The sequence below is a fragment of the Nuphar pumila genome, chromosome 16 (genome assembly GCF_984573655.1).
Source record: "Nuphar pumila chromosome 16, dmNupPumi1.hap1.1, whole genome shotgun sequence".
Classification (NCBI taxonomy): domain Eukaryota; kingdom Viridiplantae; phylum Streptophyta; class Magnoliopsida; order Nymphaeales; family Nymphaeaceae; genus Nuphar; species Nuphar pumila.
In genome coordinates, this window is record NC_143264.1 from 82,792,976 (window position 1) to 82,806,746 (window position 13,771).

Here is a 13,771-nt window from a genome sequence, read left to right on the forward strand (position 1 = left end):
GTTAGAAATGTAATCAGGATTTAATTATTTAATTTCATTCATGATTATTCGTAGTTCTTTAGTTTCAATGGTTTAGATTCATAAATGGCAATATTTTAAACTTTTATTATAAATTTTTATTTTTGTTTTCCCCCTTTTTGGTCTTGACAAAGACAACTAGCCGAGCCTAAGTGCAGACCAGGCCCTTTTAGGAGACTGTCGCACATACACCGGCTAGTGCTTTTGATAATTTATCAGTACATCAAGAACTTTCCTTATTGGGAAGCCCGCATTGGATAGCCAACGAGCGTAATTTCAAGGTTAACTTAAAGCATATTTAAGAACATCTTCATGCAGAACGATTTAATAGAAATTGATTCAAAAATCATACTTCTCAAGAAAGGGCATTGCAAGCCTAAGAAAGGGAGTCACAAGGAGATGGGCCTCTACTTTTTTCAAACGAGATAACTTTCTCAAGGCACAATTCTCTCACGCTTGCAGTGGCCTGAGAAAATGGTTTTATTGAGAATCATTCTATCAAAAACTTAAAAGAGAACATGTCTCTCACTCAACTGAGTTTCTACCATGACTCCCTTGGCTTTGTTTGTGCCACAAGTTGGCCTATCACTTTTGATTACTTTGTTCCATTTTGTAAACTCAAGTCATCATCTTTTCATTTACTGTTTAAGATTAACTTAACTTTTAACTGTTCGTTCATTAACCTGGCTCCCCAAGTCATTGAGTCAAGCATGAAATCTACTTTTGGCTAAAGCTGCATCATTCTCCCCCTCCTCAATGGTCCAATGATTTGAGCCACAACACCCACTTAAATAGGGAAGACCTTAGCAGTCCCACCATCTAAGGCATCACAGTAATCAATCTTTCCCTCCAATATAACTGAAGGTCTCACACAAAATTTATAATGTGCTTGGGCTAAAGTAGCATCAAAGAACAATGAGATGAGTATAAAACTCAATTCCAAACTAATGAAACTATTATCTCAACCTCCAGAAGTTAGAACCTTGGGCATAAATTCAGTGAGAAGAAAACAACACGTTACATGCAGGCCTGACAATGTAGAAATTAACATGCTGACAAGAACCAGGTCAAAAGAATTGTTTACCAAGCCATAGATGGATAAAAACAGCATCTCCAAACAAGCAAGAAAATGGCCTCTCAATGGTGATCCATTTACCTTGGCACAGATACACCAATCTCTGGGAAAAGGAGAGCAAGAGTGGATTATGAGAAAATTACTTGAAGCAATGAAAAGAAATGCTAGAAAACAAAAGTAAATATTACTCGTGCTATAGATGAAAAACATCTACAAAAGTTTAATATCCAGTTACACCAAGGATTGCAGTTTTTATAACGTGATTCAAGTTAAAGCCAAGAGAAAAAAGAAAAAACCCATAAAACTACAATGACAACTGTCTTGTTTTATCTGAATAAACACATTATGATACACTTGGGGAGAGTGGAAAACAAAAGTAGGAGAAACACAGACATTTTATCAGCAATGCAAGACGTCGTAACTGCTAATGAACAACATTGCTGAACCCACCTTCAAAAGGGCCAACACCATGAAGCAAAATGAGTTCACGTATCATCAGTGTTATCTGGGAAAGGAGACATGATGTTACAAGTATGCGATTTAAGCCTAAAATTTGATAGAGAAAAAAAACTAGTTGACTAACTACAGCTCTGATGTAATAGAACTTGATGGGTATTAGAAGCCTGGAAAACTAAAGTAGAGAGAAATTTGACTAAGCAAAGAAAAGGGGTGAACAGCATACAAGGACCACAGGTCCTGACACAGATTTCAGCAATCATGACCAAGTCCTGAGATAAATATTCAGAACATTTCAGGCTTTATTAAAGCCTGAAGACAAATTTGGGTTTTACCCGATTCAGTGTGGAACCATATAAAAAAGGCAACCCAGTAATCCAGTTGAGTTGCAGAGTCCAAGCCAATCCGCACTATTTAAACAATAGTAATGATAAGGTGCTCCCGGAGCACCTACTCCCACCTAATAAAAGCTTCAAATTTTCAAACTTTTTGAGCATTTTTTGCTGATCAGACCCTCCGGATATGATCTACAATCATTATTTACTGGAAAACAAGTTTTGGATCATGTGATTATGACATAAATGCAGGTTTTTTATGAACTTCAAAAATCAACGGCTCACAATGCCCCAAAATTTCATGACTTAAAACATCTTATTTTTATATTAAAAAAAAATTGTCCAAAACATGATTCCTATCAATTAAACTATGTTAAGTACATCTATAAGGTCTAATTGAGAAGATAAAACCTACAACTATGATTTCTAGTAGGTGGGAGTAGGTGCTCCTGGAGCATTTTTCTTTAAACAATATTTGGATTCCAGGATGTCGCATTATGCTCAAAGTCAAAGATGTAAGCAAGCTAGAAACATCTGGAATCCATTGAAATGACCTTCTAGTGTAACTAATGGGAATTTCATCGAAGCAGAAGCATAAATCAGCTGCCATTAAGACACTCCAACATCTTGCCACTGCCTAGCTCTACAAAAATATCCATTAGCAATCCACTCAGTTTACATTCCGAAGACAGTTTTGTGCCGCTCAAAAATATAGCAGGCAACTGATCCAATGAACTACACATTGTGTTGATATATTAGGATCCAATGAAAAAGTGCAGATAGCAGCATTCTCCAGCGCCTTCGAATTATTCTTTTCATTTCGAAACTTTCTTTTTTGGCACTCAAATTTATAAGATTCAAGCTTTCTGCAAAAAACATTTGATATTATTTCCTATAAAAATATTAATTTTCCTTTTGATTTGCTCAAGGTTTCTTTTGTTGCTTGGACCTTTTAGCATTCTTGATTTTCATATTAAAACTAGATGGTCGCAAACAACTTTGTAAATCAACTGAATCATCTAAGCAAGTGATCAGACTACAAAATGATATGAAATATATTCAGATCCAAGTGTTAATCATAACCATGATATACTTTTGGTTTCCCACTTTTTATGAAGAAGGAACAGACATGTAAAACATTAAAGTTCTGGGTCCTCTATGTCACTCATGATTTGTAGTTTTCTAAGAATTTTGATGCTTCCACAGTCACACTGCATGAAATTTAGCTTTCCCATAATGAGACAAAGTTGCATAAAACATAGTAGACACTTCCTGAAGCTCAAGAATAGTCATTTCAAACAATTCCAGGACCCCAAGATCCTTAGAGGTAATACAGGGCAAAACCTTCCAGTTTTTAGCTCATTTCTAATGCTCCCTCTGCTTAATTCCTTTCTTCCTGACAGTATTATACAATGAAACTACAAACTTTTTCTAGATAATATACAAAGCTACAAGCTAAGTTAGCAACTACTATTGTAACACTTCTTAAACAGAACCCCCTTGCACGTAACAAGAGTACCAGAATCAGGCCAGGGTGACCAATATGACTTATGTAACATGTAAATAATGCTAGACTTAACCAATCTTGCACTATATAAGGTTTGTATTCAGTTTTAAATAACTCAAACTTTTTCTGGGCATCACCGACGTGACTAAAGATAGCACAAAACCCAATGCATATGCATTCATAGTAAGCACCCTTAGGTTGATTCCAAGCCAAAATATTCATGGCCACATGCAAAATCAATTGATCAACCGAGATATCCATTGGCTAAAAAACTGGCAAAAATCTTCCAGATAGGTAGATTGTTAAAATACGTAAGATATGACAGCACTAGCAAAGCCTGCAAGCTTTGCTTTTTTAGAACAATTTGAGAAAAACAGTACTGAAAATACAAGGCACGTTTGAATGGTCAGGATCTTCATCATATGTTTCCATATCAGTTTATGCAGGTCATCCTAATCACCACGCCCACCTGCAATGGGTCAGTCTATGAGTTCTAGTTCTGCATTCCTAGTTACTTTTTGTAATATAATACATAGAATAAAAAAATGTTTAAAGTCACAATGAAACAGCTTTAACGAACATGATTTTGCAAGGGCAGAACATTGAGATATGAAACAATAAATGCTCCCGTTTGTATGGTGTTTAGGAGTAAAACCAAATGACAATTTTTCCAGAAAATTACAGCAAGAAAAGAAGACCAACATTCACCAAGGAAGTCTTGTGCACATATTTTCACATAATTTGAGCGTGAAAATATTCATTAACCAACGGAAGTAGAAAAGGACATTGAACACTAGAATTTACTTAGCATGCAACATGGTTGATATAGCAGTCTATGTTAATTAGGATGCTCCATCCTTGATGATGCTGTGAACTGAAAAAGGTGGTTGGCAAGTCCACAAGAGCCCAGATTATTTCTTTCAAGCAAAGGGAACATCATGTGCCTGCAGGAACCAAATATTTGCAGTTTCAACCAAACTATATAATAAACCAATTTGCAAAAGGACATGTGGTATCCTATAAATATAGAAGATTGTTTCGTAATTAGAATGCAATTTTAAGCAAGAAATGTCCATTTCCACATCTATGGGAGCTGCTATCGTGTCATATATAAAGACTCAAAAAGAATATAAAGATTATAAGAAAAAATGATTTGCATCTGCTTATGTATAAAATGGCAATAGATCTGGGCCCAGACGAGACTGGTCAGTCGACTAGAGAACCCAAAAAAATTTAAGATAATAAAAAGCTATATTAAAATAATAAAATACTAAAGCTAACACATACATATGCATATATATATGGGTGTTTCAAAGTCATATTTGTAGGTTTTCTTGCTAGATTTATATCAATAGATGTGTTTATCACAATAAATCCGAAGAAACCACAGCCTGTTTACTTGAAAAGTCAAAATAAAGGAGAGCAGGTCAAAAAGGTCCCTAGCAACTACTTTCTAGTCAGCGATTATTCAGCCAACTAGTAGCACTTCTGACTACATAAGACATATTAAGATGGCTCACTCCAAGATGAAAAAAGATATAGGTAAGCCTCCAAGAAAGAGCTACCAGCCTACCACTGTATTAGTAAGTGTATTACGTCATTATGTGGTATGGAAAAGCAATGTTCACATCTTGTACTTTTTGGCTGAACTAAGGAAAACAGAGTTTGCCTGGTGTTATAACTGTGCCAAAAGACAAGTACAGTTCAAGGATTCTTAGCCATATACTATTCTTTTAGCTTAGAAACTGACCGAAATTGATCCCAGACATATAATTTATACACATAAAAAAATTTGCAGAAATTTATATGCATAACAGTTTCCTAGGAGAAAACCTCCAACAATATTCAATGTGATCAATTTTCCTACATGCTTTCCTACCACATCTTCTCAAGTTCCTATGATACAGCAAACAGGCCAAACTGTTCTCAGAACCTCTCTCTCTCTCTCTCTCTCTCTCTCTCTCTCTCTCTCTCTCTCTCTCTCTCTCTCTCACACACACACACACACACACACACACACAAATACACAAATTAATGATCAATGATTCAATATCTACAAATAATATATTTATACACAAATAAAAATACACATACTTGGCTCGGTAGAAAAAAAACATGGCGCTCAACACAAGCCATGGCCCAACCCAAGCTCATGGTGGGACTCAAGCCAAGTTCAACTTGGTTCTAGCTGAGCAGGTTCTATTAAAAAAACCCAAAGAGAATTGTGGAGGGTGAGGATTCAAACCCACCACCAATCAATTCAAGGCAAGTGTCCTACCCATCAGGGTAGAGCACCTTTTTATTTCATTTTATTCAACAAAAACTTTACATATGCTCATATTATCCATTATATGATTAAAGAAGCCAATCTTAATCGAGCACAAATACCTGATCACGATCGTTCATTTAAATATAACAATACTAAGCCCTTGATCAAAATCGGCTTGTTTATCTACTAGGAAGAGCTTGGGCCAGGCTTAAACAAGTTAAATGCACCCCTATTTTATCCTAAGTGAAAAGTTGGGGATCTTCCTTTCCTTGATATAGCTAGAGAGAAAGCTAGGTGTCACCTAAGTACTGATGCTTCTGCAAATCATGCAATCCAAGTTGGCATGAAATGAAATGCCCCATCTTATTTCCTACTTTGGAAATGCAAGCGAGACATACAGAAGATTGACCTGACCAGGTCTCTAGGAAAGTAACAAATTACATCCCCAAAACAAACCCAACAGTGCAAGCAAGAAAAGAAAGAGAAAGAGAAAGAGTCAAACAAACATAATGGTGCAAAGAAGGAAAACAATGAAAAAATAAAGAGAAAAAGAGTCAAACTACTTGCACCATTGAAAATAAAACATAACGGTAAGAAAATTTGGCACGAGAACTCGATCTCATCTAATAGTTCCTGAGAGATCAGATCCTAAGAAATGATAAGGAATCACTATTATATAAAACAAACAGTTTCACGCAGGGGCAGAACCAGGCAAGGGGAGGCGAGCAGGGCCCCTCAAGAATTTACAAAAAAAAAATCCTTAGGTTGTATACTTGACTTACATTACTTATAGGGGTTTGCCCCCCCCCCCCCGCCCCGCACCCCCCCGCACCCCGCTCCCCCAACAAAAATAATAATAATAAAATGCTATTACTCTTTCCTTGTTTTCCCTCCCAATACCTTTTCAACTTCCTTTTTACCTTTTCCCAATATACCAACCGTACCTACCAAAAACAAAAAAGAACTTTATACCAACTGCACCAATATACCAACTGCACCAACCAAAAAGAAAAGAGAAAACCTACCATTAGCCCTTCACCTTTTGTCATCCTATTCCATCTACGGTTGTGGCATGTTGAAATTTATGTTTTTCGGTTTTCTAAATTTTTTTATCATATTAACTTGAACATGTCTTTTTTTGGTCTTCTATCATATTCACATTGACATGAACATGGCATTAGGGGGCGCCCTTTTTTATAGTTTAATGGGCTAAAAGGAAAAATCCCTATTTGTTCTCATATTTTTGGTGCCCCGTGATCTTAAGTAAAAAAATCAAAGACCATGATCCTAAGTAAATCAGAAAAAAATAACATGAGTATGAAAATTAGTATTAGAACATATAAATGTCTAAATAAATAATTAGGAATGAACTAATTTTTAGATGGTATTTCAACCTTTCAATGCCTATGCAATTTGTTTATATATATGCCCCTCCCCCACATAAATTTTCTGGTTTCGTCCCTGGTTTCAAACTCACTAAAGAAAAAAACAATTTTCTGAACAGATGCACAATGAACATAGATCAGATAGAACTGAGTCTCGGGACACAAAATCCCCAGTATGCAACCTTGCCCAATCACCATGTTGACAAACAATTTCCTATATAATTAACGAACTAGCATACTGAAAAAGAATGGAAACACTACAGATGGAACACCAGAGCGTTTAAGGAGAAGCAACTCACTGCAGACACAAAATATTAGAGTCCGGGAGAGCTACGATAAAATGTACCCTGAGAAAGTGCACGGCAACTCTGTGAATTTACACTTAAGCATGATGACAGTCGGGCAAGAGCAACAGCACTATGTAGCGGAAACAGAGACTGCCCACAACCCAATTCAACCGGCAACCTGTCATGATTGTTAAAAAGCAAAGAAATCAATAACAAGAAAATGACATGCATTGGACCAAACCTATGTGACAAATAGTCATAATCTTGCCGTGACATTTTTGAAGCCAACATAATCCCGAAAATATCACAATGCTTGAAAACATGATCTATTTTAAAGATAATGGCTTATTAATGTAGAAAAAATCATTTTTACATTAATTTACATTTTACTTATTCTCCGTTGTATTTTTTATATATTTTCTGCATCTTTAATGTCTTATATTTGCTGTATTTTCCCAAAGAAACAGAGTGCAATTTCTCGCAAGATTTACTCGGAAAAAAATCTGATGCCAAGATGTGTGACAATGGACTAAACAATCTGATAATCAGACGGGATACGATCACCGACGTGATTGTAGATGAATTCAGCAAATTACGAGAAATCTTGGATAAACCAGAACGAAAACATTCATCAGAAATAAAAAAAATACGCAAGAACGATGAGCAGTTCAGAAATAACATTAATAAAAGAGGTTAGGAGCAAGCCAGACAGGATTTCCATGGGAACACCAGAAACAACAAACAGACACCATCGAAATCCTTCTTATGCGATACCGAAAACTGGAACGGCATCAAAACCATGTGGCGATCGCAAGCTTGTAAGGGAACATCGAAATCAATCAAGAAAATATGCAAAGAGCATGATCGGTTGAACAATAAGAGCCACTAAGCTAGGGAAACCTTCATTTAATTCAAACGATAACCCAATCTAGAGGCCAAAAACAAAAGAAAAACACAACAAATTCCTTATACTGAGCGCAAGGGAAAAGAAAACCCCAATCGGAGGAGAGATCATAGAGGAAAACAAAATTTGCCTCAGGATGGAGATGGGAAGCGACCTGGTGAAGGAAGAGAACCGGCGAGAAGAGGACGTCGGATTGACACTCGCCGTCCGCGGAGCGCACAGCGACGGCGATGAAGAAACCCTAGATCGGACCGCGGATCGAATTGTTGAGATCGTCGTTCTGCCGAGTACTTTGCAAGGCGAAGCCATCGCCAAGGGGTTGACAAAAATCTTTACGGTTTCGAACCTGCGAGCTACGCGCGGTTTGAGACGGAGGGTTTAGGGTTTTAGGGTTTGGGAGTTAGGGTTAGGATTTCAAGATCGGCTCGCAGAATCGGAACGGAATTCAGGTTCTAATCGGTTTCCCTCCGGTATGGCGGCATCTAACGTGCACCGCCTTCGGGACTAGGTATGCAAACGGATCGGACACGGCTGGATCATTCCGGAGCTTGAATCCGAATTTGTGCTGCTAATCTAAATACGATCGAATCTGAAAGATATCAAATGGTGCATAGTGAATCTAGTTCTAATACACACACACATTATATATATTAGATCTGGAAGGAGATTGGCCAACCAAATGAAGGTCCAAAATCTACAACCGATGATAATCGACTGCATTTCTTCTCTAACAATCGAGTTTTTCATCGATTGATTGGATTTTTATAATTCATTTAGCGAGCGTCATGTTTTGAATTATGAATTTTCGATATTTAGATGTGTTTTTTTAAAGCACTACAAATCAACTTTGTATCGTAAAGTTCTAAATGTATTGTGAGTTGTCTATTTTTTTACGTTTTCAAAAACATCTCTATATGTCATAAAGTCTGGGTGTAAAATATATTTTTTACTAAATAAATTATAGGGCATGTTTGGAAGCAAGAAAATATCTCATAATAAAAGAAAATTTTGCCTATGAAAAGTTTTGATATGATAATTTTTTTAAATGAATTTTTTTCACTTGTGCCAATGATCTGCATCATATATCATTATACATAGCAAATCCTCAAGAGAACGAGTTCCTACCGGAGAATGTCTCTGGCAGCTTTACTGCACTTGATGACGACAAAGGCATCAGGGCTCTCGCTTTGAATCACTTGTGAGGAGTGTGTTAAATGAAAATTGTCTTTTGGTAGCAAACATTTCTCCACTCTAGCAAGTAGAGGAATATTTTCTATAAAAATTATACTTTTTAGAAAAAACTCTTTGAAAAAAAAAATCTCTTGTTTGAAAAGGTAAAAAAATGATACATTTTTCCTTTCCTTGTTTTTGTTCTAGGGTTTTTTATTCTCATTTGTTTCTGCAAAAAACTTCTTTGCAGAACCCTTATGGCGATCCCTACATTTTAAGAAAGTTGCGGCATCATCCTTGTGATCGACTTCACCTTCTAAAAAGTGAGTTTTATACAATATATACATGTGTATCCCCCTTCATATTTTTTAGAAAGTTGTGGTATCATTCTTGTGATCGACTTTAGTTTAGGGATTATTATATTTACGATTTTTCATAAAAATATATATTATTATATATTATTTGTGATTATTTGTTTGTCATTTAGTTAATATTTATTGTTTTTGTGTTGGTGTAATGGGGTTAGAGTTTACTATGCACAAGCATTAAAATGGCTAAAATACATTAACATGGTTGTTGTAGGCAGTCAATTATGGTGTCTCAAAGAACTAAAGTACACTATCGTAGGTCTGATAAAACTAATTGAAAATCTATAGTGGTCTCCAAAAATATTACATTTAAAAAATTTGTGGCTTTGATATTTCATAAAACCAGATATGCGGTTTTAACCCTCCGGTATAGTTATTCTTCAAACAACTAAGAAACGTGGATAGATGTTGATGAAGATGATGATGTAAAAACCATATTATTTAGTGTTGATATTTATTTGAAACTATACAAAGTTAATAAAAGAGTAGTTGATTAATCGATTGATGTGAATCCTATGGATAATAAGCATTTATCTCAGGCATCATCAATTGATTTGAGTTATTTTTGTATTAACCAACTATCACAAATAGTGGACGATATTGATGTTGTACATGATCAACGAATCATTGCAAAGAACGCGAAACTACGTGGGCAAACCTCTAAGACACATTTTTTCAGCAAAATTCCTAAATAAATTCATGAGGCATTTTCAAGTGAAAATAACATATGAACAAAAAATGTGAATCAAATTGATTTTTACGAACTAGTTATACTTAGGATATTCGTATCTTCGCAAATATATGCTCAAACAGTTAGGAAACCATAATTTTTTCTTTGAGTAAAATTAAGAGATTTGTACGAGCCAACTTTCTTAGTTTCGTCGATATAAAGAGAATGACATACTCAAAAAAATTTGAAAAAAATTAGTCGAAAACCCAAAAAAATTATGAGACCCACAAAAATGTTGGTGGGACCCACGAAAATATTTCTTAGAAAATATCTTGTGTGATCCACAGAATATTCCATAAAATATTTCATGTGGTCCCTACACCAAAGGAATCTCCAGTCTTTATCCAGAAAGCCAAGGACAAAATAGAAAAGGGCTTTCTGGATTTTTCTAGAAAAGAGGTGGGCTTGGGCTATAAATAGCCCTCCTCTCTCTCTCTCTCTCTCTCTCTCTCTCTCTCTTCTCATATTTTTTACCCCCCCCCCCCCTCTCTCTTGCTCTCCTATTCTCTCTAAAACCTCCCCTACCTAGCCTAGCTTGCCTGACCTGGTCTGAGCTTACCTGACCTGGTCTGAGCTCAGCTGGGTCTAGTCAAAGTAAAAGTCTCTTTTGGTCGTAAACCCAGGTTTGATTCACTTGACCTAGACCTAGCCTACTTGGGCTAAGTTTGAACCTGCCTGACCCAGTTGACTTGGACTGAACCTAGTTTTGTCCAAACCACTTGGGTTTAGCAGCTTGATCTGCTCTTCCATTTTCTCAATTAGGTCGAACTCATTTGACCCAGTTTGACCTCTCGAAGAAAGGTTCAAACTCAGTTTGAAGCAGATAGAGCGTTCTGAAGCTATTCTTTACCGATCAGAGAGTAAGTTTGATTCGCCGATCACTCTCTCTCAAGTATTTGATGATTTGTGTTGTGATATATATTGTATATGTTGCCTTGCTTCGCATATCACATCGTAGGTTCAACACATGTAATCTTCATTAAACGATGTCAGAACCATTGCTGATCTGGTAAAAAAATATTCATCCACACATTCAATCAAGCATATGGAATGCACAGACCACTCAGGGACACAATTTGCAATAACGACGCTCAAGTCTCCACGATTTAGCGTATATCACGAGAGTCTCCTTAGGGCACCAAGTTGAACATTTCGCTCAAGTCTTCAAGACTTGATGTAAGCCTCTTTAGGGCTATGATTGAACATCTCGCTCAAGTCTCTATGACTTAGCGTAGAACTCTTCAAGGCCTCATTTGAGATGTCGAACTCAACTCTCCCAGACTTGGCACATTTGTATCCCATGAATCCAAGCGCGAGCTCCTTGACCTTAGCTTAATCATGTAGATACAACACATGTCTTTTTCCCATCAATCCAGTAGTATACTGATTATAACACATTTCTCAAGGTTATGCAAGACTTGACAGAACAACATACATTCATTCATCCATTCATACATTGTTGAACTTGAATCTAATGCATTATTTCGATATTAATCGTTCACCCCTTGATATATGGGAGAACCTAGAACTTTGACATCAACGCGACATTTTGGGGGGTTATTATTTTATATATTTTAGATACCCCAGAGGCCTGTTGACCCTGTCCATGGTAGTGCAGTAGAACTCATACCGGGATAACCCTACCAAGCCGATTCAGATGCATCCTCTACTGCAATAGTTGGGTTCAATCCTTAGATATTTAAGGATAACCACGACCTCCAAACCTCCTAAGTGACGGGAGGCCCTTTGAACTCTTTGGTTTATAATCAAATACATGTCACTCGTAGTTGTACCATTATCATCTTCCACGATGAGCAATAGTCTTGAAGGGGTCCGCCGGTCTTACCATTATTTATCAGATATTTGAATGTCATTCGGGCAAGCCAGTGCATCCTGCAGTGAGGAAACATGTACCCGACCTCATTCAGTATTCTTCAGTACGGTCCAACTGTGGGGTCCTACGACCTTATGTTTTATTCATATGCATGCTTGACTCTGCTTTCGGTGTCTATGGTCATCACGAGCACCTCACCTCTTTTGGGTGGACATATAACTCTAACTCTCTGGTCCTTATGAGTCTAGTTGTGCAATAATAATTTCTATGAGTATGCATATAACATGATCTCAACGGATCGACTGCTCAACGTATATCACCACAATGAGCACTTGGCCTAGTCAAGGCGCAACAACTACTCTGGCTTTTTGACCCTTATGAGTAAAATGCCCTTACATACGAACATGAGAACGGGTAATTCTAGCAGTGTTCCGACAATAGGGCATCCTCGTGTCATTCAACCGGTTCAGACAATTCTTTTGCCAACCATTTCGACAATATTTCTCCTCCTTTGATGGCAGAAGTGTGATGACCCTTTCTACTTTGTAGAAAGTACTTGATAGAATTTTGGCAGCACTTCCTCTCTTTGACGAAAAAAGTGTGCGTTTCTTTTAAGCTCGATAGGCATCTTTTCAGAAATTTCAGCAGTATTTTCTCTCTTTGAAGGATGTGCATCATTGTGTATACTTTGCATCCATCGAGGTTCGTTGAAACCTTAGGCCTTAGCCAGACCATGCGCAAGTGACTTAGGTTTTTACGGAAAAACTATTTTGCGCAAAAGCAAAGCCTTTTCAATAGGAGCTTCATTCGTTAAGCAGAATCTTGATCGAAGAGCGGCATATGGAATCACATTGGCCATTTGGAGTTGATCTTCATTTGAATGCTCATTTATCCGCAGTTATATATAATATAAGCAGGAGCATATGCTTTATAGTGCGGTGGCATAAATGAAGACATATTTAATGTTCGATGAGAAAAACCAAACTAAATAACTTGCAGAAAGCAGGAGCCTTGGCATTGTTCGACACAACAACAATCTTAAATGTATAATTTAAATTACAGAAAGCAGGAACCTTGCATCGTTCGACACGACGACAATCTTAAATACATAATTTAAATTATAGAAAGTAGAAGCCTTGACATCGTTCGATGCGATGACAATCTTAAATGCATAAAGTAAATTGCAAAAAGCAGGTGCCTTGGCATTGTTCGATGCGATGACAATCTCAGGGTTTCTCCAGATAGTGTTATAATGTTTTCTTTATAAAACCAATAATGTGTTTTCAAGCAATGATGTTTGTAATAAACAAGTTGTTTTGATAAATAGAATACCTTGGTGGTCAATGAGTACTTGGCCACATATATGTGACTTGCCCAAAGTTTTTCTAAAATCGATGACTCATTATCGTCCATTTTTTACTGCTAAAATATTT

At 36.7% G+C, this 13,771-nt stretch overlaps 1 protein-coding gene across 2 annotated transcripts; it reads right to left on the minus strand.

Annotated features, from left to right (window-relative positions):
* Positions 1 to 113: 113 nt before the first annotated feature.
* LOC149813864 (protein NONRESPONDING TO OXYLIPINS 2, mitochondrial-like) lies at positions 114 to 8,848 on the minus strand. Of its 2 annotated transcripts, XR_016428228.1 has the most exons (4): positions 8,391 to 8,696; positions 7,392 to 7,510; positions 4,196 to 4,335; positions 114 to 1,196 (listed from the first exon to the last, which is right to left on the minus strand). XR_016428228.1 is itself a non-coding variant. In XM_089991307.1 (3 exons), exons 1-3 carry the CDS (start codon positions 8,543 to 8,545, stop codon positions 1,171 to 1,173), a joined length of 300 nt encoding a protein of 99 aa, XP_089847433.1. In that variant the 5' UTR covers positions 8,546 to 8,848; the 3' UTR covers positions 114 to 1,170. The 2 variants fall into 2 exon arrangements, 1 of the variants encoding a protein (XP_089847433.1); XM_089991307.1 differs by lacking the exon at positions 4,196 to 4,335 and having other exon boundaries at positions 8,391 to 8,848.
* Positions 8,849 to 13,771: the final 4,923 nt, after the last annotated feature.

What these genes read in the sequence shown, in the direction of transcription:
- LOC149813864 (XM_089991307.1), bottom strand. Translation starts at nt 8,545, where the DNA reads ATGGCTTCGCCTTGCAAAGTACTCGGCAGAACGACGATCTCAACAATT. An exon ending in CGGTTCTCTTCCTTCACCAG is followed by an intron (nt 7,511 to 8,390) that starts GTCGCTTCCCAT and finishes CAATCATGACAG; the next exon opens with GTTGCCGGTTGAATTGGGTT. An exon ending in TTGCCGTGCACTTTCTCAGG is followed by an intron (nt 1,197 to 7,391) that starts GTACATTTTATC and finishes TCCTTTTCCCAG; the next exon opens with AGATTGGTGTATCTGTGCCA.